The sequence below is a fragment of the Artemia sp. Qi Xiang Cuo genome, chromosome 16 (assembly GCF_049724085.1).
Source record: "Artemia sp. Qi Xiang Cuo chromosome 16, ASM4972408v1, whole genome shotgun sequence".
Taxonomy (NCBI): Eukaryota; Metazoa; Arthropoda; class Branchiopoda; order Anostraca; family Artemiidae; genus Artemia; species Artemia sp. Qi Xiang Cuo.
This window is the reverse complement of record NC_142809.1, coordinates 22684208-22701336: the sequence shown is the minus strand read 5'-3', so window position 1 is coordinate 22701336 and position 17129 is coordinate 22684208. Positions and strand designations below refer to the sequence as shown.

The 17129-nt window shown below is 36.1% G+C and overlaps 1 protein-coding gene across 1 annotated transcript in view; it reads left to right on the top strand.

Moving 5' to 3' along the window:
* Nucleotides 1-17129, top strand: part of hpo (serine/threonine-protein kinase hippo) — a 77750-nt gene that overhangs the window by 19126 nt on the left and 41495 nt on the right. The window contains exon 3 of the mRNA XM_089102286.1: nt 9940-10023. Within this exon, the coding sequence (XP_088958412.1) occupies nt 9940-10023 (84 nt within the window). The remainder of the gene's footprint in view (nt 1-9939; nt 10024-17129) is intronic.

Sequence of the window (17129 nt, the reverse complement as noted above, 5' to 3'; positions counted from 1 at the left end):
TATTTCAAATATAACAAATTATAGTGAATAAATTCAAAGGACAGATAACTGCTGACCACTTTCAATTGGTTTATTATAAAACCTTGCAAACGTTTTGGCATTTGTCCAGCCTACATATTTTACGATTTGATCTACATCAATTCCTCTTGCTTTAAGGTGGGACGTTGAGGCAGACCGTGTGCTATGAGCACCATGAACACTGATATCTATACCTGCAAGAAATAAAAATTCTTATATCCATCTAGAAATAGATGACTTGGACGCAGCAGCATGAGGCTTACGATATGTAAGGAAAAGTGAGTCGTTTCGATTCGGATATGATGTCATTCTAATATACCTAGCTAGGTGCTTCACCGGACACAGGGACGACTCTTGAAAAGGCCGAAATTTAACTACTGATTTGTGGTTGCCCGGTTTCGTTGTTTTTAACAACACAATGATTTGAAAATCAAAACTTCCATCGTCATTATGTATCATATTACTAAGTGATAAACTGGCCAAAAACTGAACTCTTTCACAAGCTGATAAAATCAATAAAACTGCTAATTTTTGTGTTAGTGTCTTTAATTGAAGATTTTCGATATCCCAAGCTGGCAGTCTAAAGAGATCGAATACATATTTTGCATCCCAAATACTTGAAATCTTGGGTAGACTAGGCCTTCTATTAAAGACACCTCTCACAAACTTCTTGGTGATGTGATTACTGCCTAACTGAAGGCTTGGTAAAATTGCCGGTAAAACACTTCTCGCAGTATTAATAGCAGTGTATCCAACACCTGAGTGAAAAAGTTCCGTAAGAAAGGTCAAAGTCTCCGATAGAGTTGCCTCCAAGGCCTGGATTGTGTTTCTTCCACAAAAGTCGATCCATTTTTCAATTTAAACTTTGTACTGGCTCTTTGTCAAATCCCACCATCGATCCATTATAATATCGACTGTGGAAGAAGAATATTTTTCGTGGTGAAGCCCTTGCCGGAGAGGACACAGGCCGCTATGCGTAACGACTTGGATAATGGATGGTGCAAGGTCGGTTACTGTGGGAGACACAAAAGTAAAAATATCATTTGGTAGAAATATTGGACTTCCTATTAAAAGCTTTAACAATAAGGGATACCATATTTGTGTGGTCCAATTTGGAAAGATCAAAATACCAGTGGCCTGATCTGTTTCCACCTTCTGAAGGGTCCTCAGAAGTAAACTGAATAGGGGGAATGCATAAAAAAAAATAAGACTTCCAATTCATTGCAAGTGCATCTACGAAAAAAACATTCTGGATATGGTTTCTAAGAAACTAATGGTTTAATCTAAAAATTTAACCTAGTTACAAACAAATCAATTTCTATCGACTGGAACACAAAAACGTTCAAAATAACAAAAATTTGGGTATCCAATTTCCATTCTTTTTCATTATCAAATTTTGGTGATGCTTTATCCGCGATATTAGCAACCCCATGCACATGTTCTGCAGATATCCACCCTTTGCCCTGCAATACTACCTGCCAGACCTTATTTGCGAAATAATTACAAAATTTAGATTTTGATCCTCCCATTTTATTTATATAAGCTACTGTGGTTATATTCTCAGAACGCAGATGAACATGCATGCCTTTAATATCCTGGGCAAAACATTTTAATCTCAGATAAACGGCCTTCGTTTCTATGACATAGATATCAAATATCTTCCCTTCTGAGGACCATTCACCTGTGGCCGTTTTCATGGAATATTCATCCACGAGTGCCCAACCTAGTTTGGACACATCACTACACAAATATTTGTCAATTGATCAAGGCTCAATTGCTTTAGAAACATGATTGGCAATATGCAACCACCATTATAGTTCCGAATTTATATCGGATGTTAAAATTATCCTTGCCGCAAAATCACCCTTCGTGTACCTTAATGCTTGAGTTTTCAACGATTCCGCTTTCCGGTAATATAAAAGCCCTAATTCTACTGCTGGAAATGTTGAAACAAGAACGCCTAGATTTTCGGCCAATTCTTGAATCGTAGTCAATTTTTGACTAAGAATTTTTAAAACCAAACCTATAACTTTTTCAATTTTTCTTTCCGGCAGGAAAATACGCATTGATCGCGAATCGAACAAAAAACCCAGAAATTCTATTTGTTGGCTGTGAATCAGAACTGACTTTCCCGGGTGAATCACAAACCCCAGCTCTGACAGTGATTTTACTGTTTCATAGACATTATTTTGACATTGTAAATATAACCTTCCCAGAAGGAGAGAATCATCTAGATACACAACTGACAAATACCCTTTTCTTCAAAGCAGGGAGATAACAGGCTTCATAAGTTTTGCAAGAAGCCTTGGAGCAGATGATAAGCCATTTTGGCATTGAAGTGAACGCATAACAAAGGTCAACTTGAAAACAAAGCCACATTTGATCATCAAAGTCAACAGGGCATGAATAATAAAAATCGACTAGGTCAATAGTGGCCATATAACAATTTTTGTCATTAAAAGAACCGCAGAATGAACTATTTCCATTTTAAAATGGTAATATTTAATGTTTTCATTTAAATTTTTAAGATTAAGAATAAACCGAGTAGACCCATCTTTCCTTGAGACTTTTAAAACAGGAGAATTACAACGTATTTCCCTTATTCTGAACCCGGGTATTTTAACAATAACACTTTTATGCAATAAAATATCAACTTCTTGTCTTATAGCCTGTATTTCTTCAAACGTAAAGCTTTTGTTTTTTGTTTTCAAAGCTTTTAGTGGTATTTTCTCAAATTCAATCTTATAGCCTGAGGCTACAATATTCAAATCACTAGTTATTGACTGCCATTTTGAGATGTACTTACTAATTCTCCCAGCTTTAAAGTTATCAGCCAAATGTTGTGACTGCCTATTGAAATTAAGAACAGAATCATAAAAATCAAGGGCGGGGTATGTTAAATAGTACATACCAGCTATTTGCGATCCCTTTTCTGAAATTTCTGGAATTTGGACCTCTTTTTTTTCTTTTTTTTTTGGTCTTCCAAAGGATTTTTTAAAAATCTGCCACGGATTTGGCTTTAGACGTTGTTTTGGCAACATCTTTGCCAAAAAGACACTCCGTGACTTTGACTTCAGGAGCACATAAAGCTGATGCTACAGTGGGATCTGGGCTCAATTCGAATTTCATCGCATGACGTCTTTTTAGACTTAGATAATAATAGGTGAGGCCTGCATGTGAACTGCATCTGTAAGGTTTTTGACAACCTTTTCTTTGAAATACTCATTTTCAAGCTCAAGAATCGCATTTGCTGCCTCTAAAACACAAAATGTTGAGTGAACAGTTGTCCGCTACACTTGAAGTGCCTTAGCATCCCTCTATTTAGCCTGTGATGAGAGAATAGCCCAAATTTCACTATTCACCTTTGGAGGAACAATTTTATCGGTATTCGCAGGCCTATGATGGCGATCAAATAACTCTTTTAGCTTCACTATTTCCAAAGGCTCAGAGAAAGCTCTATTTGCAACTTTGGCAAGTTTCTTATGGATCTTGGGACCCTCTTTGGTACAAGAACGTTCTTCAGAAATCTTTTTAAATAGAGCGTCATTTGACGTGTTTTCTTTTAATCTTTTACCTTTATGCTTTTCCGGAGAAGCCTTCCACTTTGTGTCTAGGATTTTTATGGGGCTCCGAGAGAAAGATTTTTCGTTCCTAGAACTAATTTCAGGGCTCCGCGAGCCATATCGAGCACGAGTTTGAAACTCTCGGCTCCGAGAGCCATTTGTTTGATCGCTATCACTCTCACGTGAGAGTATTCTGCGACGCGAATGAGCTTTATATTGCCTTCCACGCCTCTCACGATGATAATCTTCATCGACTAAATTGTCGAACAGACCAATCACTATTTCACTATTACTCATTATTTAATTTGGTCCGAATCGAAGCGAAAGCTAACGCCAACTTATGTTGTTTCGGTCAATTGAGGTGACTGCACGCGTCTATCTCTCAGTTGACCTCGAAGGCTGTGCTAAGGCGCTCCTTTTGGAGTAGAATCCTAATTTTATTAGTTTCTTTAAAAAAAATTGTGTCCAGTTTTTTAATCCAGTCCAAACCTTCATGATAAGAGCTTTGTAAACTATAGATACCCAAGAAAAAAGATTTTCTAGTTTTCAGTCTAGTAATGAGTATTTTTTTTTTTCATTTCTTATTTAATGTACATTTTATAGCTAGTCCAAAATAATTTTTAAATCTTAAAAGTAAGATGTCAGTTCTACGAGATTACTTACAAGTACAGTTAAACTCGAAGTATATGTCTATAGGGGACTGGGAAGTGAAAATATATTTGCAGTCAATAATATAGACTTAGCAAGGGGCAATGTGCTATCTGTTAACGTGCCACGTGCCATGTTAACGTGCCAGTACAATATTTTACTATTATGCCGTCTAGCTGAATCTTCCAGATCCTCGGCAATTTTATCTATGGCCTCCACTTCACACCTCCTTAGTTCATATTTTAATGCTTTCTCCACTTTCTTTACATTTCTTTTGTTTTCATACAATCTATCACTCAGATAATTCTTGTACAAGTCCTTTCTCCTTTCTATTAAACTTAAAGCTTTTTCAGTAATATTCTTAGCTGCAGTTCTAGCTTTCTTCCCTAATACACCTTCAGCAACTTCACAAATTATTTTTCTAAAATTATTCCAACCATCTTCTTCCACATTATCAAATTTTAAACTCTCAAGTTTAGTATTCAACTTTTTCTGAAAAGTTTCTCTCAAATTCTCATCCTGGAGTCTACCAACATCATAACTTCCCGGGAGGTAGTTACCCTGCCGATATTTCAGCTTCAAATTAACCCTTGAGACTACTAGATGGTGATCTTTACTTTTAACATCAACTATGGCCCTCCTGTATACTTTTGCGTTCTATATTGACCCTGTCAATCTTTTGTTTAGTTTCGAATAACCAATAAGATTTGCTTTTCTATCATCACGTGTACACAATATTAACTTATAAGCAAATTTATGACCAAACACCGTATTGGTTATTACTAGATTATAATACTTACAAAATTGCAAAAGTCAGTGTCCATTACTATTTTGTTTTACTACACCGAATTTACCTAGGCTAGGATACCCTCTATCCCTCTTTTTACCGACTTGGGCATTATAATCTCCTAGTAAAAATACCATATTTCTACCTGGGACCCTGTCTATTTGCTCCTGTAACTGTATGTAAAATTCATCTGAGTCACTAGTATCTCCGTCAGTCGGTTAGGCGTATACTACTATAACTGATACCCTGAACTTCCTAGTCATAAAATGAGCAATTAGTATTCTATTATTAATACCTTCCCAGCCTAAACAAGACTTAGCAGCTTCCTTATTCATCATGAGCCCTACTCCCTGTCTATGTACCCCATCCTTCCTACCTGAGTCAACAAATTCTATATCACCTTATTCCATGCTTCCTACCCGTGTGATGTGAGTTTCTGAAACTACTAATAAATCCAGTTTGAATCATCTGAATTCGTCAGTCAAAATGTCGATACGGTAGTCATTTCTTAACGTCGTAACATTCCATGTTGCAATTTTCATATTTTTTTAATCATTGAAATTATTTTCACATCAGGAAAATCAATGATCTCGGATACCAGAGCGGGACGAAGATCACATATCGTCTCAAGTCTACACCGAACCGCTTAAGCCGGATTAGAACTGGACAACACGAAGTCTCTGGGACCTCTATGACTGGAGGCTTTGTGGAATCCTAGGCCCATCTTGTCACAACATGTTTTTCAGCAATTGGCAATGCTCTTCTATCAACAAGAGTCAAAATCCTGCAGAGACATTACAAAACCTATTACCTCCCACTCATTATATATTCATGCCTACAAAAATTATGTTACCACAGGGAGGCAGCCAATAACAGATAACTTAGCTAGGAAGAAGTTTTCAGCCCAAAAACGCCCATCAAAACATACCAAGCCTAGAAAAATTGTCCATTAATCAGAATCCCGTGCGAATGCTGTGTCGTTTACTAGGCTATAATTTCCTCGAGGGGCGCCACTCCTCAAGTGGGAAGAGAGTCGACCGCTATGTCTCCAGTCTAGATGGTACCTCGAAAGGGTTAAGGCAGGCCTTTGCAGAGGCCGTTGTCCATAGATCTGGATCTTACGCCCTGCCGCAATTGTCCTCCTATAGAGGATCCTCCCGCGATGGTGTTCTGCATCACCATGCAATTTAACCCAGTACTGGGTTATTAACCTAGTACTTGTTTTATTAATACTTTTAAATTAAATAACCAAAAAAAAAGCATTTACAACGAAAATGCCCAAAAAGGTATTTTCAAAAGTCTAGGGGGAAGGGAATTTAGTGGGGAGGGATTTAACTGCCAAAATTTTAATTTATTTAATTATATATTACTCGATATTATTTTAGGGTTTAGAATTAGCCGCGTCAATTATTAGAATCTAGAACACCAATGTACTCTTTTCGTTAATTGGCAGCACTGTAGTGGTATATAAACAAGGGACGGTTATTTGACCTCTCCTTCCGACACCCACTGAAGGAATAATATGACTCGCTTACGAAAATACGGAACAGAAATAAACCAGTGGAATTACGATAGCCTTTTTGACACGAAAGTATAAGACTGTAATATCTCTTTTTCTCTTTGAAATGTATAGCACAATTTTCTGAGAAGAATGCCTACAGAAAAATGTATATACTTTCTGTGATCAAAATGCTTGAATCGTGAGTTTGTCATATATCATTGTTCCTTCACTTAGAGACTTTTCATACCAAGACCGTTTGAAAAAAATTGTCGCTCCCAAGTCTCTCATACCAATTTTTGAGAGGAGATCTTATTGAAGTATATAAAATACGCAACAGATGCTACGACAACATCCCTCCAGAAGAGATAATAACATTCAAGAATAATAACCTGAGAGGTCACGAATTTAAGCTAATTGAAAAACGTTTCAGAAGAAATGTTGGTAGATGGGCATTCAGCAACCGCATTGTCTCCGAGTGGAACGTCCTACCGTCAGACACTGTAGACTCAGATTCAGTCAATGCATTTAAGAACAAGATTGGCAATCATTACAGTGAAAAATTATTTAACTTTTTCTAGATTGAGGCCCAAGTCTGTTTTCGCAATATATTATTATTAATATATATTTAAACAAGTTTTGCACTTAACTTTCCTACTACATCACTGGAGATCTCCCCCCCCCCCCCGTATCCCCCCCGACCATGTTCAGGTATGACTGTTGTAAATTTTGTAAGGCTGTTTTCTGAATACTCGTACATGTATTCTTCCCAAAAACTTTCTAAAAACTTGCAAATACTCACAAAATAATTAAAGAAAACAAGTATAAAATGCTCCCATGTTTGCTAGTTTCAAAACTGCAAAACGCTAACATTACGTACAAAACAACTCACAAAATAAATACAAAATACTGAGATATGTATTCTTACCGGAGACTCACACAGTATTTACATAATTATAAAAAAAATGTATCACAAAGTGTGCATAGAATATTCACTTATGTTTCTTTTCCAAAAACTCACAATATGATTCACACAGTGCGCACAAAATAATTTATAAACTAAACTACTGACATTTTTGTTCTTCCCAAAAACCCACAAAATACTTAAATATTTCTACAAAATAACTCGCATAATAAGTGGAGAGAATCACATGTTTATTCTTCCAAAACGCACCAACTAATTCACAACACATGTGAAAATACTCACATATGTATTCTTCCCAAAAACACACACAAGTCACATACTGCTAACAAAATAAATCACATAGCAATTATAGAATACTCACGTCTTCTATACCCTCTAGTATAGAATACTAAACGTCCCACATATGTGCTCTTCCCAAAACCAAAAAATTACTCAAATAAAATAACGCCTATAATAAGTACAGAATAACCACATATATGTCCTTTCCAAAACACAGAAAATACTCACTAAATAATTTACAACGCAAGTGAAGATGCTCACACATGTTCTTTCCGAAACATAAAATACTCACAAAATAAGTCGCAACATAAAATACTCAATCATACTCACAAAATACCCCCAAAAATCTTACAAAATAACTCGTAAAATAATCAAAACACACTTCTCTTTGGCCTCGCGATATGGATTGCAGTGCTTTATAAAGTTGGGAGGGACTAATTCAGTTTCATTCAATTTCAGGGAGAAGACTGAGAGCAGTCTGGTTGCCGTTCTATGTTGTTTTAATGGATTTTAAGGACTGTTTCCAGTCTAACTGCCTCCATCTCCTTTCCATCCCCTGGATATAGTCCTAGAAGTAATCCTAGACGTGTTGGTTTCGAGTGTTTTTTTTTTTTTTTAATTGACATAATGAAGCCTAACGAAGCAGCTAACTTTTAGATATATCCCTAGGCTCTACACAGGCATTACTGTGGAGGAGGAGGGGTGTATTCAAATGGTAACTGTCCCTTAAAATCCAATAATTTCTGAATTTAATTAAGTAGAAATGTTGGTGTTATAGCGAAGGCCTATTGAATGTAAATTGAAGTTGGCAGGATTGAGCAGCCAGGAGTTTTGTTGCTCTTGATGGTCCTTCGTTTAATGTGATTGCATTTCAATCAGAAATTAGATGAATTAAAAGTACGTTTATATTTGCAGCTTAACTTCTTTTTTCTTCCCCTGTATACATGTGGGGGAAGTAAGAACAATTTAAGAATAAACTCGGGGTGACCCAGAGAGTGTTTGTGGAAAGAGAGTTAGCAAAAGTCACATAATGTTTCAACCAAAACTATTTGCTCCATAAAACAAAATCAACCAAGAGTGGCAAAGAATATACATTGCAGGTTGTTTGTATTGTAGCAATTGTCTTGTTAAAAAGAAAAGTTTTATTTTTGTTATATTTCTTTAGTATAGGATGATATACCTAAGCACAATTCAATATGGAACCATGAATTTGGCCTCTGGGTTTTGTTTTTTTTATGGCTTTTTTTGGTCATTTTGTCACTCTGGTTCTTAATGTATGAACACAGATAGATATATGGTGTAAAAAGCTCAATAAAGCTATGGAAAGGAGCATCAAGTATACTACAAAAAAAAAAAAAAAAACGGAAAGCAAATGCATAAAAAAAATACAAAACTGTATTAAAATGTTTAAAGTACTAAGGACAGTGAAATTAAATCTGACTTTTTGAATTGGGTTTGTGGGAACTTGTTCAACCATATATAACAACATATTAAAGAATTAGAAAAAATTGTGACCTTGAATTTCTGTGAAAACGGCTTCCATGTGCAGTTGTGCTGTTTCTTGTAGTAGTGGTGCCAATTTTAAGAAGGAGAAACCTGGGCGAATAATTAGCTAAAAATAAGACAAAAAAAAAATGTAGCATTAAAGACACAGTTTTGTTTTAAACTAGAACATCATGGAAATAAAAGTCAATTAGATTTATAGTGCAAGAAGCTGTTGCTTTCTTTTGGAGGGATAGTTGTCTTTAGAAATACACTAATTGTTAAGGTTTAAATTTTCGGGATTTGAAAGCGTTGTCATAGTTAACGACCTACGTTTTTATATTTATTTTCACCGGTCAACGTGGCAAGACTGTCAAAAATGTGACACTGCCCTAAAAACTTTGTGAGTCTGAACAACCAAATGAAATATCCTAGTAAATCATGGCTTTGGGGTATAAATAAACCTGGAATTTGTCCAGGGGGAAAAAGTGTTTTATACTTGAGTTACTTTAATTGCAGGAATGTATGTGAAGTTTTTGATTTTTTCTGTCGAAGAACTATATTTTTGGATTACACTATAAAATGTATGAATAGTTGAGTTCACATAGTTTTGTTATATGTTAATTTCAGAAAGATTTATAAGGGGATCTTTTGTTGCCTGATTTGCCTTCTGAAGAACAGAACAATTTGAAGCTGAACAATGAGTATTTGTTTTTTATTTCTATTTTTATTTTTACAGAGAACAATTGACAAAATTATCTGAAGAAAGCTTGACTAAGGCTCCAGAAGAAGTATTTGATATAATTTGCAAGCTTGGAGAAGGGTGAGTAGTCAGTAATTTATAATAACATATGATTGCGATTTTTTCGCACATCCTGATTTTTCTATGGAAATGAGATTTTTTTGTTAAACACAAAATTCGGAATTTCTCTTCGAAAAAGCATGAATCTTTAGACTTATACCTGATTGAAATACTAAGCATTAATCGTCAATATGAATATCCTTTACATGTTAATGAAATTTATTTTATTTTTGGCCAAGTTAAACATTGGAAAACATATCACATTTTGTTTTAAACTATTCCTTGTTAAAAATAAGAGTCAGCTAGATTTCAGGGCTGTGAAGTTGGTTATAAGCTATAACTGTTTCCAATTCTGACTCCAGACATTTTTAATATAGTGCCTCCAACTCCATTCAGCAAAAATTTACTAAAATTCTAACTCCACAACCCTGTTTTAAAGCTTTATTTAACTAGATTTTATAGGATATAACTAACTCCGACTCCAAACATTTTCAGTATACCGACTCCGACTCCATACAGCCAAAATTTACTAAAGCACAAGAATTTACTGGATTTAAATAACAAATTTAAATCCAGCAAAAAATTCACTAAAGTCAACTTTTACAAACATTTACTACAAATTTGACTCCAACTCCGCGACTCCGACTCCACAGTCCTGCTAGATTTACATTGTCAGGGTAACGTAAAGCCCTGTAGAAATCTTTGGCGACTTTCACTGACAACAGCGTTGTGGGGGAAAGAAATTTTGTTTCTTTGCCATCGTTGGAATACTGTGGCTGTTAGCACCTCAAAGCTTGACAAGGGTGTGTCTCAAGAAGAATTTTTTCTTAAAAAACAAAAAATAAATGATGACACGTCCCATAAAAACGGTCTCAAAATGCGCTATATTTTAAAATTGCACTTTATTCTGTATTTCCTGAAATCCAATCAATTTATTAGTTTGAAAATGCACAATGCAAATCAGCAAATGCTTCATTACTTTGCCCCCAACCAGACGTAATTAATGTCGTTATTGGTTAAATTGTGGTATGTTCAAGCTGAGACTACGTTACTTTGCCTCAAAATACAACACCGATTAATTGTTTCATATTTACTTTATTGTAGAAACAGTTGATTATGTGTCCATCGCTAACTGAATCCCATATAGACACCTTACTAATAATTGCCAAACTGCTATTTCGTTGTATTTGTGATTGTTGCTTAACCATTTGCATGTAGACAAAGTGTCCTACCCTCACTTGTATCGGAAACGAATAAAAAATTAGACGAATAAGCACAAGTATCGAACCACTCGTCCCTAAACAGGAACAAGCTTTGTGATTCTTGCTTACAAGTAATTCTTTGTAATAGAGGGGAAGCTCCCGAACAATGTCAATTTAAAGCCTCCCGGTGCCTGGGCTACAAAGTAACAGTCTAATATTCCCTGAATTGCTCCTTGCCTGTAAGTACTTTCCTACCATACGTAAAGTGAATGCTGACACTAGCGTGGAAGTTATGTGACATTCAGAAGTGATAAATGCCTCTGAAAATCCATCGGCTCTCTCCCTTTACCCAAAATTGTTTTCCCCGTAAGTTTAACGTAGGCCGGAGGTTGGAAAAGAGATGTACGCCTTTGAAACTCATCATTTTCGTGTCTCGTTGGCCCAGGGTGCTTGTCCTATAGATTTTGAGCCGATTAGTAAAAATAATGCTTCTCTCTACTTCAAGAGGCAGACAGGTTTTTTTTTTTTTAATTTAGGTAGTTCCTCTCTTCTGAGAAGTTTTCAGTGGGATTTAGTCTTGGATGGTCCAATGGCCTAAATTTTTACCAACGATTATACAAACACAAAACTCTTGCAGTGAAGGGCTGTTCTTGATGATTTGAGGCCCATTTTGTGCTTGAAATCATTTAGATTGAAAACCATTGCACCTTTTCGATTCAGAGACGGTTGAACATGCTTAGCTCTCCACTTAAAATGTTGAAGATGGAAGTGGTGGAGGGTGTTGAAAATTCAACTCTCCCACTTTGGCTGTCTGGAGATTTAGGTTGAAAACCATTGCACCTTTTCGATTCAGAGACGGTTGAACATGCATAGCTCTCCACTTAAAATGTTGAAGATAGAAGGGGTGGAGGGTGTTGAAAATTCAACTCTCCCACTTTGGCAGTCTGGTCATTTAGATTGAAAACCATTGCACCTTTTCGATTCAGACACGGCTGAACATGCCTAGCTCTCCACTTAAAACATTGAAGGTACAAGGGGTGCAGTTTGTTAAAAAGTCAACTCTCCCATTTTGGGTCTCTGATCCTATGGATTGAAAACCTTTGCGCGTTCCTTTTTCAAAAAAAAGTGCAGTATGCCAACTGCTCTACTAAAAAGTTGGTGTTGCAAGGGGGTGAGGAGGGATGTGACAAATCTTTCGGAATATTACCAGAATCCAAGTAAACTAGCACCACTTGGTGGAAGTTATCATTATATGTTAGAGTGGAACCCCTCGGAAAAAGTGAAAACTAAATATTCAGTAACCGAAGTTACTTCAAGGCCGATCACTGACCATGGTCTGCTGCAATTCGGTGACTGGATAACGGGAGAAAACTGGGTCGCGGCCTCTTCAGCTAAAGACTTGGATTCCCAAGTAGAAGAATTCCATTGGTAAATTCAAAATTTCTCGAGTGCTTTCCCGAACGTAAGACTAAATTCTGTTCTAGTTATAAACCATACGTAAATTCAAAAATAAAACGACTGATAAAACATAAATTGCACCTAATACGAAAAGGTCAAGAGAACCAAGCAAAACAGTTGGCATACCAAATAAAATGGAAAATCAAAAAGGCACAAGCAAATTACTATGAAAATGAAGTTGACCATCTTTTGGAGTCCAAGCCGTCGCAGTTTTTCAGTAAAGTAAAAAGTCTGACTGGCAAAAGTTCTCAACCAGTTGACTTAATGAAGGAGGAGCGAATGATTTAAATGCCCATTTTGCTTCAATTGTGCAGTGTTATCGCCCTCTTCCATGCGAGGATCCTCCAGTAAATTTAACTACTCCTTCAGATGATAATTTAATTGCTGATATTTGATCGGTAATTATAATCCGTAAACTCTCTTCGTTAAAAAGAACTTCCGTTGCCCCTTTTGACATTCCAGTTGCTCTCATTAAAGCATTTGCTAAAGAATTATCATTTCCCCTTCAGATAATTTTCAATAATATAACAAAAACAGGATATTTTCCAAAGAAATGGAAGAAAGGGTTTATTACTCCCATTCTAAAGAAAGGAGCAGCTAATGATTTCTCTGGTGTCCGGCCGATCACAGTTACGTCAGTTTTTAGCAGAATATACGAAAGCTTTGTTGCCGCATGGCTGAAAAAATGTCTTTTGAAAGCAACTGATCGAAAGCAATTTGGTAACATCCCTAAGTGTTCGACAGTTCATTACCTCGTTAATTTAATTGATTCTATTTTAAAACACCTGGATGAAGCTGGAAAATGGATAAATTTAATTGCAATTGATTTCTGAAAAGCATTTTACCTTGTTGATCACAAAATTCTTTTAGAAAAAATGGGGAAAAAATTTTTACCCAGCTTTATTATTAAAATCATCAAGAGCTTCTTAACAAATAGAGAGCAAACTGTGAAGTATAAAGACCAATTTTCCACTTCTCTCCCAGTTTTTTGTGGAATTCCACAAGGAACTGTGATCGCTCCGCTGGGCTTCCTCCTCATGATAAATGAAATTGCTGCTGAGCTGGAGGACAGATGGAAATACGTTGACGACTTGTCCTTAACGGAAATCGTATCTAAGGATTCGAAGAGGAATGCTGGTGGTTTCATCGACCAAGTTACCTCAGAGGCGGCTGAACTAAACATGGTCGTGAATATAGACAAATGCTCCGTCACGACATTGTCTTATCTTCAGAATACTCAACCGTCTTTCGAGCCTCCTATCGCTTCCGAGCTAATAAGCCATAAAATAACTTTACTTGGTGTGGTGATTTCTTCTGACCTCTCATGGCGGGAGAATACAAAGACAATTGTAAAAAAAGCTTACGACGCAATCCAAATGCTAAAAACACTGAAAAAATTTGGAGTTCCTAAGGACAAGCTGAAACTAATATTTTACACTTTCATCCGCCCCTTAGTTGAATATACTCGTCCGGTTTGGCACTTTGCCCTTACCCAGGATGAAACTGATAAAATAGAACGAGTTCAGAAGAGATCACTGCAAATCATATATGGCAGTTCCCCTCTACCTTACTCCTTTTACCTCAAGGAATTTAAACTTGAATCCCTTTCTTTCCACCAAAAAGAATTATGCCAAAGATTTGGATCCTCCCTCCTTCAACATCCCATCTACCAATCATTCCTTCCCCCCACCTTTTGTCCCTGTAAGATCTCGTCCCCCTGTGGCTGAGAAGGTTCCGAAACTAAACTCAGTCCACTGTAACACCATGCGCTACAGTAAAAGCTTTGTGCCAAGCTTTGTGAAATATTACAATGATCCCTAGTGTTTTTGTTGTTTAGTTTATTTTATCCTGACGAAGTTTTATCAGACAATTTTATTCTCAATCTCAAGTGTTTTTATCCTTTAGTTTATTTATCCTGACAAAGTTTTATCAGACAACTTTATTTTGCTAATTATGACTAAGAGACATCATATTTGGGCTTTGCCCACGCATATTTGGGCTATGTCTTGTTTTTGAATTAAATGAATTTGAATTTGAATTAGTTTGAGGTTCCAAGGGCCTGTTTCCTGCCCTCGTCAATACAAAATGGAAATATTTGTGTGATTTAGCGTCATATAATCTTAACATGTCCATTTTCTGCTAAAAAGCTGGTGGGGGAAGGGGGTGTTCTGACGGGCCATGAGCCTACTTCCTGCCTCAGTTCATACAGGTTGCACGTTTTCAAACATGCAATGATTCGAAAAATTATTGCATACTTTTGATTTAAACAAGGTGTAACACACCTATTTTTCTACTAAAAATTTGGAGGTGGGAGGGGCGTGGAGTGTTTGATGAGATAGTCTTACTTTAGTTCTCCAGTAGTGCAGATTAAAGTTTCTGTATAATTCTGGTTGTAAAAGGTGCAACATGCTTAGCTTATTAATAAAAGCTGATTGAGGAGCCCAAGAGCGTTTTTGGAGTGGAATGCCCTAACTTTGGTCCTCAAGTTATACAAATTGAAAAGTCGTCTATGATTTCATAAAAACAAGGTAAAGACACATTAAGTACTTATGCACTGAAATGTTGCACAGCTTAAGATTGTTGTATTTTTAATCTAACTTCAATTTGAAACTATCCACTGCTTGCTTGAATAGAATCATCCACTAAGAGGCAGAAACCTGGCAAGAAGAAATGAAAGCTTGATGACTAGAAATTTGTATTTAGGTCACAAAAGGGGTGCAAGGCTGCTTTTCTACCTTTTCTTCAAGCTCCATTGCCAGGATTGATTACTTTTCTTTCTTTCTTTTCGTTTGTTCTTATTGATGCTGTGCTTTTAGTGTGTTTTCAAAGCGTTTTTGAACTTCTCAAGAAAACTTACTGAACATAAAGCTTCTATGGGATATATGAGACTCAATGCGATAATGATTGTGTGGAATGAATATGAGGCTCAGAAACTAGTCTGAATTGCTTCTGATAACAAACAAACTAATTCAAATAGCCCACACCTGTGTAAGCTACTAAATATAATTAGAAGCGGAAAAGGTGGAGAAAGCAAAAGACAATCATTAGAAATAATTATAAGAAAAAGAAAGACTTGAGAAAGAGGAAGAAGAGAAGATGTTAGCTGCTGGAAAAATTAAACTACAAGAGCCCAAAAACAATCTTCTTTATAAAAAGAAGCACTGTGAACAGAAATTTTTGGAAGAGCTTGGTAAGGAGGTTAATGGGAGACTCCAGAAAGCCATCAAAACTAAAGACTTTATTAACACAAACTTAGTCAAAGCTATGTTAATGGCTGCCTTAAACAACTTGAAGTTTAGCAAGTGAAGGTAAAAGAAATAGTAGCTTTGCAAAATAACGTTGGCGAGAGAAAGTCCCAACTCATGCATACACTATCAAAGAAACCAAAGAATGACTATTGATCTTCAAAAATCTTACTAGCCGATGGTTTTTTGCAAAGTTACTTGAAATTGGTCGTTTTTGTTGTGCGCGTTCTTTGTAATTTTGCAAGTAAGCGAAGAAAAAAGAACAACATAAAATTGTGACTGGGGACTATGATGAAGATGGAAGTGGACGAAACAAGTAAACTTATTTGGAGTTTTGTCAAAGCACCTTCTCTGAAGCTAAGCTAGAAGCTATTGTTCAATGTCTTCTGATATGTCAAATTTAGTTTTTTTCTTAAGCAGAACGTGCCTCATTAAGTTAGGCTCCTTTGAAGAAGAAGAAGATTTTATTTGAATAAATCAACATAACAAAAAAACATATACCCCCAACAGAGAGCAAAGCTCCTTTTGTCCACCTATTTTGTCAGACTCTCAAATCATAAAAGTTCAGTTTTTTTTCAAATTCTTTTGGTGGTAGTCCTGCAATTACAAAATGTAGATAGTAAATGGTGATTGTTAACAAAAAAAAAGGCAAACTGTAACACCCTTTAAGGTCCATGCTGAACGTCTGTTGTTAACGAATACATACCTCTATTATTTGCAACTGGGCTGAAGATGTGCTTCTAGTAACTGCCAGTGTTGACCTAATATGTAGTGAAAAACCACCAGAGTATTTGACTACCTTCCTGGGTAGACGGTATGGTATGCTTTATATTCTTCGGGTTCATATGCTGACAGTAATTCATTTTCTGAGATGCCTGTTTCAGTTTGTTCCCGCATAATGCAATATAAAATGAAACTTGGTTTGCATTGGTGATAAATTTTTTGGTATTCTGGAGTAGAAAGGGGTTTGAAAAAAAAAACAAAAGGAAGAATTGAAAGATTTGGGATTGTAAAGTTTGATTGTTTTTTTTTTTTCGTATTTCCCCTACTTTTCTCAAATAAGCTGGGATTTACAAAATAAATAAATACTTTGATATAGTTTTCCATGCACAATTTTTTTTCCAAGTGGTCAGGTTCTGGAAGATTTCAGAAACGTCGCTTGCCCCACCTCAAAAATAGAGGTAATAGTAGGGAATAGAGGCTTCTGTTTTTAGTTTTTGGC